This window comes from Lepidothrix coronata, unplaced genomic scaffold (assembly GCF_001604755.1).
Source record: "Lepidothrix coronata isolate B3197 unplaced genomic scaffold, Lepidothrix_coronata-1.0 Scaffold123, whole genome shotgun sequence".
Lineage (NCBI taxonomy): Eukaryota > Metazoa > Chordata > Aves > Passeriformes > Pipridae > Lepidothrix > Lepidothrix coronata.
Window position 1 is genome coordinate 595629 of NW_016690303.1, and position 17560 is coordinate 613188.

Below are 17560 nucleotides of genomic sequence, written 5' to 3' on the forward strand. Positions count from 1 at the left end.
AGATCTTGAGGTCACACAACTTCAATTAACAAGGCCAACAACTCTGTGAAGCTCCAGAACTGTTGGAAGACATTGATACAAAAAAACAACCAAAAAACAAACAAACAAACAAAACCAACCAACCACAAAACACCAAACTCACAAAACTAAAAACACACCAAAAAAACCCCCCTCAGTGCAGTAGCTGGAAATTATGAAATTGCACACTCGGTCATCATACTGCAAAGAAATAACAGCAGCATCAGCAATATGATGACTTGGTGCAAATCAGACATGTTCATGGCTGGGCTTTGCGAATGAAGATTTGGGAAAGGGTTCCATCCGCATTTGTTACAAGCGCGTTGGTGGCTAAAAAGGCCAATACGAGATAGACATGTCCGGTTGCAAAAGGCACAGCAGAAAGACTCCTTAGGTGGTATATTCTGCAAGGCACGAATCTTTCTGCGTTGTCTTTTCTCCTCAAGAGTGATCCTGCGTGCTTTCTCAAAAGCATCAGTAGCGTTAAAGACAGTGTGTCTCCAGGCCTCCCGATTGGAGGACAGAGTAAATCAGACATGTATAAGAAGCAGTATATAATGTCAAAGGCACCGTTTCAAGTATGTACCTTCTAAAACTCTAACAGGCCCTTGAACTTGGAAAGGTTTGTGAACTGAAAAAACTTGAGACTTGAGAACCTTTACAAATTCCAGGTGAAGTGGAACAAATCACACCTCTATCAAATGCGGAGAAATGCACTTTCCAGAACTCAGAAAGCCTCCCTGGGAGAGTCTTCCAGAATATCACAGCCTCCCTGCCCTCAGGTTCTTCTATAAGGCAAATCAAGCCCATTATCTGTAAACATTATTCACGCAAAAGTACAACAGTACTTAAACAGGGATGACTTCAATGGCAAAACAATAAATTTAGCAACGTGTATGCCACCTACACAGTAAAGATAAAAATATTTCATCTGCTTGGAGAGAGTTACTGAAGTACCTACTGTTCCATACCAGAGGGTGGTAAGAGGCAAGACGTGGAGACAACTTCTGTGGGCAGGAAACTACAACACACATGGTGTGTGCTGATGAGAGGGGGGAGTGAACAAACTCAGAAGAGGACCTTTTGTATCATCTCATCTGAACAGGACATTAACGATTTTCATGTTTGTATTGTTGGTGTAAGACTTCTTTTTTTAATGTTAATAAACATGAAGAATTCCTACATAGAATCACAGTATAGTTGAGCTTGGAAAGGCCCTCTGGAGATCATTTGTTCCACTCTCCCTGCTCAGAGGAGGCTCAGCTACAGCAGGTTGCTTTGGATTGTACTGAGTTAGGATTTTAAGCATATCCAAGTAGGGAGACTCTACAACCTCTCCAGGCAACCTCTTCCAGTGTTTGATCACCTTTACAGTAAGAAAGCTTCTTTTATGCTTAAATGAAACAATCACCATGAACAATATCATGTAAACCATGCACCAGAAATACAAAACAGCTTTCCACATTCATTTCACAGTATTTGATACAAACTTGAATTAAACCAGATTTATGAATATACCTGTGCTTCAATATCTAGAATACGATTTTGAGTTTTACTGTACATATTAACAATAACCTTTAAGTTACAAAATTGTGATAATTAAAAAAAGCTAATTTTTTACTTCAGATAAAGATTAAAAATTACTTTTTACTTCAGACAAAGATAAAAAATTAAATAGAATAACCTGCTTCAGTTTTGTTAGTTAATATAAATGTAAATGATCACGGATTTATGTTAATTCACAGTTTAAAATTTAAAAAATTATCATATCGACATTATTTCTGTATGTCATATGCAGCAATTCATTGATGAGAATTCTAAAGCTCTTGGCAAACTTAACCATTAAACTGGTATGACAGAATGATTCCAATTTAAAAGTTTAGTGGAATACAACCTCAAATTGGGTACTAGAATGCACTGTCCTACACAGGCACCCTTCTGAAGTCATGTAATCCGCTCACCTTGGCTACAACAAAAATTAACAATATATCTACAGTGGAATGTAATTCAGGGATGCATAACAAGTTGAAAAAATGTTTCCTAATCATTGCTGTTGTAGCAGAGAAAAACAACCCCTGACCATCACTACACACCAAAGTACTATGAAAAAGCTCCTTCACTCATTTTTTCCCTGATTAAATACATTTCTTTCCTCACAATTCCTTACCTCCTAATCTTGTTATTCTGCAATCACTGTTAGATCAATTCCTTTCACTTCACTTATATCAACCTGCCTCACTACTTGCAGACCACAGCCTGGCACAGTTTTTTAACCACCGTCTCTCACCTATTGTCAACTGGATAAAGCAATATTGATTAGTTTGTGAATATTAGTCAGCTTTTTTAACTTCTCTTCAAAAAAACCTCACTTGACAGCTTCTCAGATGCAACAGTTGTTGACAGCACTGCGCAGCAGGAACAAGACAGAGAACTGACAAAGATCCTTCTTTTGATGAGTTATTTTTAAACCAAGTCAAGTCTCTGACCCAGTTCTCTGCATCGCTCCACAAACCTTGGCACATGGTGGAGCACTAGAAAAAAACCCACAATTGTAGATAGAACAAAAACATGCCACTAAAAGAAACAGTTCAAGTATTGCTGTGAATTCTATGTTTCAGCACATGACAAACATTTAAATAGTCTTACACCTATTCAAAGATCATTTGCAAAATGCATCTGCGAAGGATAACAAATAATGCTATATTTGGTATTCAGTAAGTGTGAAGCAGGAAATACTCATGCGCTGAACAGCAAGTATAAAATTACCTCTAATATATCATTTATCTTATTAGGTACTTTCAAAGCATAATAGTAAATAGAGTTAATTAGCTGATACTAAGAATTCCAAGGTACAGAGTATATTTAGGACATTGCTGTATTTTGCTGCATAACAAATAGTAACATCTTCCTTTTAAGTCTTACTGATTGTTCCATGAAGATGGATCTCAGTCAACGCCACAAACCTGGCTTCAGAACACAGTCCTTGGAAGAAATAAACCAAATAGTATTGGAGGACTTCCAAGACGACACACACTCTCTGACAATGAACTATTTAGAGTCTCTTACTGTCTGAGCTTCTCCTAATACTTCTCCGCCCTTGATTTTCACACTGCACATATCCACAGTGGAAGCAGACTGCTAAAATACCACCAGGGAGAACAAGCTACTCATCAGCTTGGACAATTAATTCTCTGTAGATACTTCGAACTAAACTCCCCGTTCACAGTCATTTCAGGTTCAAACACACTTCTGTTTCAATTAAATGAAATTTCAAAATTAATCACATCAGAAATAAAAATTAATTTTTAAAAAAATGATCCAGTATTTTAAGCCTCAAATTATTCTGCCTCTGTACTTTGGGATCTGTTTTACAAGCATGTCCACTCCCAGACTAAGGGCTGGCAGATTTGGAGTCATGCTTACGCTCTGATAATAGTGTAAAAGAAAAGCAGCAAAACGCACTGGAAATTTAAAACTCTGATTCATGACAGAAGCACATAAATTCTTAACAAGTGAATATGCTGAACACCACACACACATACAAAACCTCACAGAACTTTCACTACTGTGGTCCTTTTCGAACCAGTTATATTTTAGGTCATTCCCAACCTCAACCTGTTGCAAAAGTGGTCTGTGACACCTCTTGTTGTTCCTGGTAGCATAAAAGTTCATGGTGGATTAGCCTCATTTATGAAAGAGGCTTTCATGCCTCAATGCAGTAGCTTTGATTTTTCCATTTGCAACCAAAGTTTGTGATCTTGCTAACAGCTCCTGCAAAAGCTGTTACAAGTTCTACACATGAGTCTTACCTGCAGAGTCTCTCATGCAGAGCTCCATGGCTCTCCAGAGGTCAGCAGTTCCCTTCTTGATTTGGTAGTACATGGTGAACACCATCAATCAATCAATCAATCAATCAATTCACAAAGATAAGCAGATGCACCCCTACATGCAACTACAAAAGAGTTCAAGATACTGACTTAGAGGGATCACTTTTCCAAATATCTAGTCATAGACTGTCCTACTTGACTGTAACTTAAATTATCGCCAAATAGCCTCAAAAAGAAGGCAGAATGAAGAATTGTATGCCTTTCTGGTATGTTCAATAGCACCAACAAAGGAAAATCCAGACAGCCAGATGAACACTCGCTTAGAAAACAACTACTATCCTCCCAAGTAACAAGCCACACCTAGAAGACCTCAAGGCAATTGCTCTTTGCTTATATTAAGATTCTCTCTACTGCTGTTTTTCTGGCAGAGTAGGTGTTCATGAGAAAAGCACTTTACGAGCAGAAATGGTAATAAAGCAGCCAGAAGAACTGGAAATAAAAAAAAAAGCTGAAGCAGTAAGATACATTCTGAGGACCTATAAGAACCATTTCTAATTTTTGATGCATAAAGAGAGGTTAAAATGAGATATTTCACATGCCTGTCTTCTCCCACCATGTAATTCTTCAATACTGCTTAATCTAAATAGCTCCTCCCTCCTCTGCTCTCAGCTGCACAGTTCCCCATTCCTGAGCACTACCTGTTGCTCATCTATCTGGTCACACAGTATGATTCCTTCACTCAGTCAGCCAACAAAAAGTTACTGTGTTAGTTATTTTATTAAACTGAATCTGTCTACTGTACAACCAACAAACACCTCAGCAGAGCTTCAGAAGTTATTTCCTCACAACCTTTATTTATAACAGAAAAAGTACAAGTTTTTGTGAACAAATTGCAATTAATTTGTATAGTACACATCTCTCACTGGTCAACATCAGATGTCTAGTATATGTTTTTATGGTTGCAGTTTATGTTTCTGACAACAAACTCAAGTAGAAATGGTAAACAAGCCCCAGTTGGCACACATGGAATGATACTCTTCTTTTGTAATCTTCTGAGGCACTTCATCTTATTTTTGCAATAATTAAAAATCCAGCTGAATACTTATGAAAACTAACCAAGTTTGTCCTTTATGTATTGCTTGCTTGAGCTCATGGTTGCAGTTTATTTAAGTAAACAACTTTTGAAGCTTTGCTGATCTTCAAAATGTAATTTCCTAAAACGTAAGCAAATGGACAGAACTATTTGCATATAAGTAGCAAGAAAGCATCTAGCTTTAGCAGGCACCGGAGAGATATTTTACAGATATTCCAACTGCAGATGCTCCTGCCATGCAGCATTAGGTTGAATATTTTTCCTATTTTTCCTAATGCTAAATACTGAAGAGAGCAGCATTTATATCGACATTTTGATTCTTTTCAGACCTTCTTTCTAATTGAAGCATTCCAGTGATTGATATTCCCTGCTAATAACTATTTTCTTTCTTTTTCAGTTTTAACATTTTCTCCACACATTACCTTTCAATACTGTACCAGAACAAATGTAACACAGAAAAAACTCAAAGAATGAACACAAGCTTCTGGCTTTTTGCTAATGTAAGATGAAGATTAACACATTCTCTCATCCCAGAATTAGTGGTTGTGCTGCGGCCTGGTCAAATAGGACCGTTCCAGTCATTCCTGAGCACATCCATCTAAGTTTACCTGAACCTACTGTGCCCATTACTTTAAGCTGCTTTCCATCTCAATCTTTTTTTCCTCTGAGCATCAATATGAGCAGTGCTAATTAGTTACTTAGCTTTGCACTGCTCTCCTTCTCCCACTATGGCCAACAAGCCTTAACAATGCATCTATCAAAGTTTAAACAAACTCTGTTAAAGTTCTAAAAACAGCCTGTTGCATGTTTATACAGCTACACTTGAGACTCAGCTGTTAACACTAGGTCTTAAATGATTTAAGAAGCTTCAATTCAGAAAAAAGCAAATCACACACACACTATTGTAGTGATAACAGGCTTTTCTACAAAATTCCCGACTACTAGTCTGCAGCAAGAGTATAGTTAGCACCAAATGCTAAATTTTACACAGTTCAGTCTTGGTCATCCTTTTCTGGGATTACTGAAGTTGAAATATCTTTCAGTATCTTCAAAACTGAGCCTACTCATTGCTCTACTACCATACTCTAGAAGCATTTTAGATGTCAGAAGTCAACCATTCCAGAAATTCACGTCAGCTTGTCATCTTTTCCAAGTCCTTTAACCTATCAAAACACAGTCCCTATACACAGACAGACATGCCTAAGTTATAGTGTACTTTTTGTATAACAAGTGTAGGGATAGTTTTACTCTTCAGACACTAGTCCCAGGTGGATAAACAAGCAAGTCATGAACACGATTGCCGACTCAGTACATTAGTTTAGAAAGAATGACAGTGCTGCCTTAAGAATATGCTTATGGTCCACAGAAATACTAAAGGATAGAAAGTGAGGAATATATTCTTACCTTAATCATTATTGGAACTCCACTGCGAAAAATCTGATAGTCAATATATTTCTCCCACATTCACTTCTGACCTCAAACTCATTTAAGCAAAGAGCAGAACTCCAGTTTAAAGTCTAGGAATTCCACAAGAAAGACTAACCTAAACAGCAAATATTTATGACCTGATAGGTCTGAAAGTTGTCTGCAAGGACTAATATTTTTGAAAGCTAGCAAGTACAATTGAAAAGTCATAAAGACTGCCAGCAAAGTCCCATAATTTCACAATATCTGCAGAACATTTATTGAAGATTAGACTAAGATGAAGGCATGTTTGCCATTTTTCACAGTCAGTAAAGTACTTAAAACTTCTAATACAAACGAATCACCTTTATGGGAAAAAGACCAGGTTTACGATCAATAATTTTGCAGAGCTAACTTGATTCTAAGACAGCTGCATTTGCCAAAGGCCCTGATATTTGATTTTAGAATTCTATGTAGTCATGTCAGAAAGGATAATAATCATTCCCGCTGTCATCTGACAGCACATTTAAAAAGAAAAAGATAAACTGTTTTCAAACAAAGCTGAGCCGATACTTGACATTATCTGAGTGCTGTGCTGGCATACAGAATTATGAAGGAATTATTTACTATGTATGTCACTGTATACAGTATGAATGCCAGTCAATTTCAAAGGCTCAAAAACAATTACACCAAGAAATCCACTGAAAACAAATATAAGTCTAATAGACAATCTATACTCCTAAAGTTTTGCCATTAACTTTCTGCCTTTTATTTACAAAACAATAACTGTTCTCTAAATGCTGCTGAGATATGAGACTACTCAAACTAATTAAATGTAAAAAGAAATTAATTTGCAGTCCACTATAGTCTCTGTGAAAGCAACATCGCTAAAGCAAACATTTCTTTACCAGAATTCTGCAGAAACTCAAAGCACAATTCGCAGCATACATAGCAGACTAGGAGCCATTTCTGCCACCAAAAGAAAGTAGACCACTTATATATCTCACCAATAAACGGAAACAAAGCTAACCTACTACTCTGTTAAAAACAAAATACTTTATTATGGTGACATTTGAAGAGAAAAAATAGGTAATTCACAAATCGAATATTCTTAACTGCAGATCAAGGCACTGTTTCTATTTACAACAGATTTCTAACAACTCTTATTTCCTAAATGAGGACTGGGATACAGCATAATGCATGTACAAACATCCTTCATATATATATATTATATATAAATTACGGAAGATTATAATCACAAAATGTTACAGACTCATCAACTTTATGGTGCTCAGGTTAACAAAATATATGACAGATTAGTAAGAAAATTGCTATAACTTAGAGGTTTCTAAGAAGAGGTTTCTGGAAGAACACCTTCATAACGACCTGTTGCGAATATTGTCTCAGAATAAATCTGAACCAATTTTCTTTTAAAATATCACATAGAAAATATTTAAGTTTTAAAATAATAATAAAAACCCCAAAATGCATGGGTTGGATTCAATTAAGTGATTTTTTTTTTCTTTTTAAATTTGGGCTTGTTGAAGACTAGTTAAAGGTCAGTATGAGGAGAGGAAAGCTTTTCACACAGCACACATTTTTTTAAAGACCTGAAAGTACTCCTACTTTTAAATATACTCCGAATCCTTATCACTGAAAGGAAGGTATGAAATTTGCTACGCATAAAGAATGCTAACTTCTTACCTCATCAGTTCTGAAAGAATAATAAATTCTGCAAATTAACCAGAACAAGTTTGTCTTCTGCATGTCTCTACCACACAGGTAATCCTAAGCATGCCCTGGTCCAGCTTCCATTTAAAGTTGGCATTTGGTAGACTCTACTGTAGTCTTTCTGCAGGAAAATTCACTGAAACAATAAAATCATTGTGAACAAGCTTTTATTTCCCTAGATCCCTTTCTCTCTACATCCATTTTCCAACAAAGAAGCCAATTTTTTAAATCAAGAACCTGCAATTTCATTTTGCCATGTCCTGCCTGTGGATTATAATTCCATTTATAATTGTGCTGCCTGTCAGCAGATGAGCTCTGGCATCTGAGAAAACTACCACTGCATGTTCTGTTCCCTATGCTTGCCAAAAACTACCATCCCAACAACAACACAAGGCAGCATATGCCCACACCTAAGCTATTTTCCTGCACAGTGCAAAAACTAAGCTTATGGCTCTATGCTCAGTCTGGACTTCTCTCCACAGCAGCTCTGTCATGGGTATATATTTTCTCACAACTTTTGATGAGGCAGGAAACTCTGACAAGAGAGCTGAGGTAGACAAGAGACGGTAATTTTTTTCCATCAATGATACAAGAACAATCAAAACTAATCTGCCTGTAAAGACTCCATAAAAACAAACAAACAGCTTGAAATTGGCTAACGAGCCAATAATAGGCTTTACACTGGGTTTTTACCGAACTAATGCAAGCATACTGTAATTGAAGAAACTGGTCATGATTGTACAAGTCATCTGTCATCTCAAAGACTTTCTAACAGTAAATTAGAAGTCAGGTAACTTTACAATCCCAGCACTGAAGATGACAATTCATTAATTTTAGAGAAAATACATGCTAATTCTCACATATTTGTTGTTTTCTAGTAATATCGTATTTTAAAGCAAGATGACTTAACTCATTCATTTCAGATGAGTATCATGCACAACTGATATGCTTTGTCTTGCAAAGTTTCTATGATTCATAATCAAGGGTACAAGTTCATAAAACATTTTGTGATTAACTCACCTAAATAAGAATTCTACAAATGTAACAAATGGAACAGCTATCATATTCATGTTATGCACAAGTAATCAACTTCACAACTCTTTTTTTGGCTGACTGTAGCTTTTACAAGCAATTTCACCACTGGTCCAGAGACACCAAGAACTGATTTTATTAGCACACCTACATAAGCATTTTAGGTCAGATGTGGAATGTGCCTTTCAAGCCAATTTCCTGATCACACTCGCTCCTCTGTGCAGCCAATCCAGAATGGGCAACTACATTCCTTCTGTATGAAGTTAACCTAGAAGATATACCCTAGGATGGCACATAATGAATCCCAGCTAACATTCAGTGTACAGGACCAGGAACTTTATCAAAGTTTTATCAGTGTACAGGAGCTTTACCAAAAGAAAGCTTCTGAAATACATAAACAGAGCAGATGACAGCTCCTCAGCATAACTTACGTTGTGTCATACTACATGCTAATACAAACACCAATGCACATGCAACTGAGCCATGAGCTGAGGCAAGTGAAAAATAACTTTGACAAAACCTTCTAACTTTTGGCTGAATATACTCCCGAACCAGCTCACTGTCTGTTGAAAGGAAGTCAGAGCCAGCATAAAGCTGCTCCAGCTTCCAGTAGTTTAAGCTACCACGAAACCCATGCTAGGTCACAACTGAAATACCCAATTGCTCTAGAAAAAGGAAAGTTCTCCACTTCCCCCTCTGTCAGCAGTTTTCCTGTCTCCTTTCTTGTGCCAGCACTCTCATTCATTCAACTCCACTGTTACCTGATACAGAGTTATTATCAACAAAGAGTTGTGATTAATTTTCTGCCTGCATAGCCCCTGACACCAGCATACAACAGCACTGGACAGGCACTAATGTCTTTGCAAGGAGAAGCAGGAACACATGGCTGGGGGAAGACTGAACCACCTCCTTCAGTGGAAACTCACCAACAGATTGGGTCAGCTGCAGTGTGAAACCACACCCTGAGAGCAACCTGAAGACTCATATAACTATGGAGAAGTAGTTGGACTTGTTATCCCAACACACGTACTTTTATTCACTATTTTATGCAAGTCTTCTACCTTAATGCTCATTTCAGGGATGTGCATAAACAGGAAGAAATACGGGTTAAGAGAGGCTGGTGTTCTCACGCTGGTGTGGTATTTTTGTTCTGGGAATAAGGCTGTCCTTTTGTGTATGTGTATTAAGTAGACATATAGCTTTTGTTTTCCAGGATGCTGTAGCTTTGCGTACAACAACCATAATTGTTTCAGTTTTCTACATGTTCATTTATTCCTATTTAATAGGCAGCTGACAGTGTCCCTTAGAGGCAGAAATGAAAATGATTAGGAACAATGAGCCACACATAATAACTTTTCCTGCTCCAAAACAGATCTGTCACATAGACATAACTCTTTGCAACAAAGGTTGCACGTATATCCAGACTTTAGACAACAGATTTTCAAGCAAAACAAGTTATGAGTCTAAAAATGCAACCATCGCACATTTTCATTTCCAAAAGAATCAGTTCTGAACTGTACAGTACAAACCTGTACAGCTGAAGAAGAAAAACTTTGAGGTAGTTCTTCATGACTACTTGGTCCCCTTGAGTTTGAAGAGCAACAATTTTATACTTTGTTTTGCACACCTACAAAGGTACTTAGCATTCATGTGACGAGTACTGCACTTGCATTCCAGGATTATATAAGTATTGGGTAACTGAATCAAGTTCCTTTCCCCACAAGCATCAGGTGCTTCAAATGAACAGGTAAGAACACAGCCACCATGTCGTCAAAAGAAAATTCCATCTCCTTCACAGGGTTTCTTTATTTCTTAAGCTATATTAGTTTGAGGTTTAAGTTACAAAGTCTCAGCTTTGAAAACATCAAATGCGACTTCCCTTGGAAGAACCCCAATCCAATGTATTTATGCCTGTGTTAACACGAGGTAGAGCCATGCTTTAAGAGGAACATAAAATGACTAGACAACTAAATTCTTTTTAAAATATCTGGTAGTTTACAGGTGACCAACAGTGACTGCACAAGATATTCGTAACAGGTCAAACTGCTAAGGGCATTTTGACTTTCTTTTTATTATTTACAGTCTCATTCCTCAGGTAATCTAATATCTTGTTTGCTATTTTAACTGCAAAGTTTTTCTTGAGATTACTACAGTGATAAGCCAGGTCTGCTTCTTGAGGTAATTTATTTAGGACCCACAGAATGACGCCCGAGTAGTCTCTCTTCTCCAGATGCAATCTACTTTGCAGAAAAATCTGACCTCCTCTGCAAAAGATAAGGATATAATCTGCATCCACTTATATTCAAAATTCCAAGTCTTTCCAAGTTCTTGCACTAAATTCCTGCATAAAACAACCTCTAGCACTAGCTGACTTTATTTATACACTGATCCAGACAAGTTTTATGTAAAAGAAATTTTAAATACAGCAAACATTTAAACATTCACTTTCCTAGGATGATTTTTCTGAAACTGGTTGGCCACACTCAAAAGCAACAGTGGGTGGCCCCTGAGAAACCTCACTCATAATACTGAGCATGCAGACTCTCTTAAGTCCAGTCTAGCAAGTCATAAAATAAGAGATTACTAGTTTTACCAGTAAGAACCACTTCTTATTCAGCCCTCTTCCACTTCATTGTGTCTCAAACTCGTTTCAGCAAACCAAGTTGCCCTTGGGAGGCCCAAAACACATCAACCTACACTTACCCTAATCTGTAAGTGTTCTGGTACTAAATTACAGAATGTTGAAGTTTCTGCACTCTGCTTCCAGCAACAGTAAGTTTAATACTTTTGTTAAAAAGGCTGCTTATCTCACTAGGCTGAGGATGAAACCACATAAAAGGCGGCATGGCTTTCTAAATACGGCTTTACCCACAGGAGCTCAAAAGACTATACACGAACTTTAAAGTACTGAACAGTGACAGAGGGAACTGCAGAAGCAGCAAATTATTACAAGTAGCTGTTCATAAGAATGGTTCACTGCGAATATGTTCCTCAAATAATTACACACGTCAAAGCAGACTTTCCCTTTCCCGTGCCGATAGCTCTGCAATACTGCTACACCTTTTGGATGTAACCTGGCCAAGGAAGTAAGTGCTAAAACCGTGCACACACAGACTACAAGTATGGGCCCGCATCAGTTTTAACACTGAATTTTTCATTTTTAGAAATGCTTTGATGATTACAGGTAAGTTAATTCCTGCCAGCAAGTGATGTCCACAAAACACTGCATGGCTTAGATGAAGTGGATCAGCATCAGCAGCTCCCAGTGACACAAAACCAAATTTCCTTCTGTGTTGCTCTTTACCAGCAGATTGTGGGATGAATCTCACCCATCTCCCTAAAACGCTTCGGGAGTCCCATTTTTCGAATGGCCTCTGCCGGCATGGAACAAACAAGACAGAGTTTCCTGCCAGCTGTTGGACGCTGCCAACAGCCACCAGCCCCTTCCCAGCCCCCGCAGGTACAAGGAGAGGGGCAGCCGCCACAGGCTGCTCAGTGCAGCACTTGCTGCGCCCCCCGCCCCTCCCTCACCACCGGAGGGACTCAGGTGGCCGGCTCTAGGCCAGACAATAGCTCCCTACTCTGTGCAGGGAGCTCTACTGTGTCCAGATCTGGGCTCCTCAGTACAAGAACGACAAGGAGCTGCTGGAGAGGGTCCAGTGGAGTGCCACAAAGATGACAGGGGTCTGGAGCATCTCTCATATGAGGAGAGACTGAGGGAGCTGGGCCCCTTCAGTCTAGAGAAGAGAAAGCTGACAGGGGATCTAATCAATGCTCATAAATATCTCAGAGGCAGGTGCCACGAGGACGGTGCCAGACTCTTCAAAGGTGCCCAGTGACAGGACAGGGAGCAGTGGCCAGAAACTAAAACACAAGAAGTTCCACCTCAATACGAGGAAGAACTTCCTTACGTTGAGGGTGGCAGAGCACTGGAAGAGGCTGCCCAGGGTGGTCATGGAATCTCCTCTTTGGAGACATTCAAAACCCACCTGGACGCGCTCCTGTGTCACCTGCTCTAGGTGACCTGCCTTGCCAGCGGGGTTTGACTGGATGATCCCCAGAGGTCCCTTCCAACTCCAACGATTCTGCGATTCCTGAGTTCCCCGCCGGGTCCCGCCCCGGCCCGCCTCCACCGGCGAGACGACCCCGGCCCGAGGGCTGCGGGGCGGGCAGGGGGCGCGGGCCACGCCGGGGCCGCCTCGGCACGGCGGGGCGGTGCCCGGGCCCGCCGCCCCCTGGGGCCCCGAGGCGGCGGCCGTACCTGCATGACCACGTCGTTGGGCAGCTGCGCGGCGCGGAAGAGCTCCAGGACGCGCCCGTTGGACGCCACCTTCTTGGTGCTCTCGGTGTCGCAGTAGGAGAAGAGCTCGCAGTAGTAACGCTGCTCCGCCTCGCTCAGCGTCAGCCCCTCCATCTTTTAGCGCCGCGGACCATCCGCACCCAGGGCGGCGGCGGGGCCGGCGGGGGGGGGCTGCGGGGCGGGGAGCAGGGGGGACACACGGGACACACGCGCCGCCGGCGGCCGCGCGCGGGCGGCTTGCTCGCACCTTCCCCCGCCACCCGCCCACGCGACCGCGCGCCTGCGCGCCCTCCCCCGCGCCTGCGCACAGGGAGGCGCGGGGAGCGCCCAGCGCCGCGGGCACCCCGCCCCCTCCGCGCCGGCGGCGGCGGCGGAAGCGCCGGGCCCGGGGGCGGGGCGAGCGCGCAGAGGGGCCAACGGCGCTGCTACCGCCCCCGCCCCGCCCCGCGCCGCCGACGGCATCGGCGCTGCCCGCGGCGGGGGGGGCGGTGGTGGTGGCGGCCCCGCCCCGCGGCCTGGCCGTGCGCGGCAGCGCCCCCTGTGGTGCGGCGGAGGGCGGTGGGTCCGCGCTCGGCCTCCGCTGCGGGGGAACTCCGCGTTCCCCGGTGCGGCGGCGTCTCGCACCCTGGCTCGGCCAGGACTGCACGGGCCCGCGAGGCAGCTGCCCGGTACATCCGGGGATGCTCGGCTGCCCCGCCGTCGTGGCCCTCCCTGTCCGGCGCGGCTCAGTGGGCCGTGTGAGAGGCCGAGGCGGTGCCAGGCGGCTTCACAGAATCACAGAATCAGTAAGGTTGGAAAAATCATCGAGTCCAACCTATGACCAAACACCACTGTGTCAAGTAGACCACAGCATTAAGTGCCATGTATAGGCTTTACTTAAATATCTTCAGGGACAGTGACTCCACCACCTCCCTGGGCAGACCATTCCAATGTTTAATCACGCTTTCAGTGAAGAAATTCCTCCTGATGTACAACGTAAACCTCCCCTGGGACAGCTTGAGACTATGTCCTCTCATCCTGTCACTAGTTGCCTGGGAGAAGAGCCCGAGCCCTACCTGGTCACCCCTGAGCCTCCTCCAGGCTAAACAACCCCAAATCCCTCAGCCAAGTCCCTCAGACTTGTGCTCCAGACCCTTCACCAGCTTCATTGCCCTTCTCTAGACTCACTCCAGCACCTCAATGGCCTTCTTGAATTGAGGGGCCCAGGACTCAAGGTTTCAAGTACATCACCAGTGTCAAGTATAGGGGAAGAATCACTTCCATGGGCTCAGGGCACATGGGATCATCACCAGTGCAGGTTCTGCTGGTAGCTGGTGAAGAATTGCCTATTTTACACATATGCCCACCTATAAGTGGTTGCCTTCCTCTGTATGCTTCCTCCTTCCACCATTGGTACCTTATGCAGCAACACACAAGAAGTCGCCTGGATAATAACTCTGTACATCAGCCTTGCAAGGAAGAATAGACAAGACCTCACTTATCTCCACAGCCAGACCTCTTGCTCTGTGTGTCTCTCTTGGCTATGTTTTCACAGTTTCTCTTTGTTTCTCTGTGTAGAATCCTAGAAGGTTTGTTTTGAAAGAGACCTTAAAGATCAACTACTTCCACCCCTCCTGCCATGGGCAGGGACACCTTCCACTAGACCAGATTGCTCAAAGCCCCATCCAGCCTGCCCTTGAACACTTCCAGGGATGGGGCATCCACAATTTTTCTGGGCAATCTGTTCCAGTGCCTCACCACCCTTACAGTAAAATATTTCTTCTTTATATCTAATCTAAACCTGTCCTCTTTCAGTTTGAAGCCATTCCCCCTTGTACTGTCACTACATGCCCTTGTAAATAGACTCCTTCCATCTTTCTTGTAGGCTCCATTCAGGTGCTGGAAGGCAGCAGTCAGGTCACTCAGGTAGATCTATGCTTTTGCTGTGGTACAGTAACAAAGTTCCCTCTGAACTGTGGCTTCTGGAGAGAATCTAATGAACACCATGGTCTCCTGCTTGACCCTTTTGAGTACCTGATCTGATTTAAATCCTGATGAGTTGGCAGTCCACTACTTCATACTTAGACACATCCTCTCATTTTTAATTTATGTTTCTTCCCTTTTTCCACTTCACTTGCCTTCACAACTCCTCCAGTTTTTCTGTTTCCAGATTGCTGTTGCTGACTGCTCTACTTCCTTAAGCACCTCATACTTTCTGCCTCATAAAGTAGTTACGTTTGGAAATTAAGGCAGACATTCATCTTCCTTGTTTTTGAAATACACAGTATATGCTTTTGCTGCTAACCAAAGTTCTGAAAATCACCTATATGTTAGCTTATAGTTAAAATAACAAAAGGATTTTCCCAGAAATGAACCGTTATCAAGCTTTGCAACCCAAAGTTATAGTAATGATGAAACCACACAGATTGATCATATATTCAGTTAAAATTTCTCAAAATAGCCTACACTACAGAAATAACTTTTTTATATTATATCTAATTATTATGATTTTATAAACCTATATAGGCCAATTTAGCACTGTAGGTCACTTACTTGGAGTTGTTGTCACATCAGTATTTCTGCAAGTAAAATGATTGCAAACTTTCCTCCATAGCTAAATTGCATATTGCAATTCCATTAGTTATTCAGAAGAGGTTTTTTAATCACTTATCAGCAGGTGCTTGGGTTCCAAGTGCCTTTACTTCTTACAGTGATTCAGGGAATCTGCCAGGCTTTTCCCTGTATAGCATAGAGTATAGCATCACTCTGAAGCTGTTAAGGTAGATATTTTGGAAATCAGATTGTTGGGTCACATTTCCAACTCCTGTACCATAAACTTACCTGTTTGCTTTGTGCTAGTTCAAAGACCGAGCAGAAATAATAAAAATTACATGACGTGTAGCGAATTAATTTCTAACTCCCAAGATCTGTGGACAAAGCATCTTTGCCTCAGAGAGTCCCAGTACAATGTTTCTGTGTTTGGCTGTGGGACCTCCCTTCCCCGCTTCAATCAGCCCCTTGAAAAACCTCCAGGCCAGGGAGGAATCTGCTCTTCAGAACTTTACTGGTGCCCATCAGGCCAGACTTAGCATCTACTGAGATAAAAATATGAAATCTTTTCAGTGGCTTCTCAATGACAATTCATTTTGTTTGGCTGGAGAACGTGCTGTTTGCTATAAGAAGAACTGAGGAAAATAGTATTCCTGCACGTTTGTAAGTAACTTCTCTGTATTTGCACTTTCCAGTGCAACTGCCCTGTACAATGAAACCATATTCTGAATTTAGTTGGTTTTGGTTTTGTTTGGAAAGATTTGTATCACAGCATTTCCCAGAACTCATATTAGATACACAAAGAAGAAGTTTTATGGCAAAACACCCACCAAAATATAACATTAGTGATACAGTTTTGATGGAGTAGTTTCAGCCTTCGGTACATGAAACACTTGATTCAACTGCCTTGGTTTATGTTTTAAACAGAACAAGAAGAGGAACTTTGTTTTTGGATTTTTAGGTATGGTACCTTTTATTCTCTCTTTTTAATATAGCTTCTTAGAATTCAGAGTTCTGAATAGCTAAGAGTTAAGCTACTCTCCACATGGTGCCTAATTTTACTGTATTTTATTTTCACTGAAAAACTGTTTGATGACATGTATTGATATCAAAGCAGTCATCCTTTTAAGAGATTACAGTCAGAGAAAATCATCATCATCATAGGAAGGCCAAGTCTAATGACCCAGGGGGAAGGGAGTACAAGGTTATTTTGCTGCCCATAACTCCTAGAATCAGAGCTAAATTATAGATCAATAAAACATTGTTTTTAGAAAAGAAATACTTTTACAATTTGATATGTGACCAAAAATATGTATGTTCATTGCTACTAAAAAAAATAATTTTTTATTCATTTAAGGGAAGTAGCAGTTAAAACTGGTTTCAATATCTTTTATAAGCTATGAACTTACAATTGGTTTCTGAAAACTAGTTGTTACGTATACTGAGACTAATTTCTAAAAATAAATGTAACTCATAAACAGGTGCAGGGTCTAGTTTTCATCAGGTGATGTGGGTGTGCCATCTCTAGGGTCTACCTGTTTTTAATATCCTCAATACGGTTAATAGATCTCATGTACTATATTATTTGCACTAAAGTAAGTTATATGCTCAGATTATTACTTTTTT

General features: G+C 41.1%; 1 protein-coding gene across 10 annotated transcripts in view; it reads right to left on the reverse strand.

Moving 5' to 3' along the window:
* The window catches only part of REPS1 (RALBP1 associated Eps domain containing 1), a 62782-nt gene extending 49183 nt beyond the window's left edge, over positions 1 to 13599 (reverse strand). For 4 of the 10 annotated variants that reach the window (XM_017825869.1, XM_017825871.1, XM_017825865.1 and 1 more), the window contains exon 1: positions 13367 to 13597. In XM_017825869.1, coding sequence (XP_017681358.1) covers positions 13367 to 13519 — 153 coding nt within the window. In that variant the 5' untranslated portion in view covers positions 13520 to 13597. Of the gene's footprint in view, positions 1 to 13366 lie in introns of all 10 variants that reach the window. The other 6 variants (XM_017825872.1, XM_017825866.1, XM_017825873.1 and 3 more) reach the window with 5 other exon arrangements.
* Positions 13600 to 17560: the final 3961 nt, after the last annotated feature.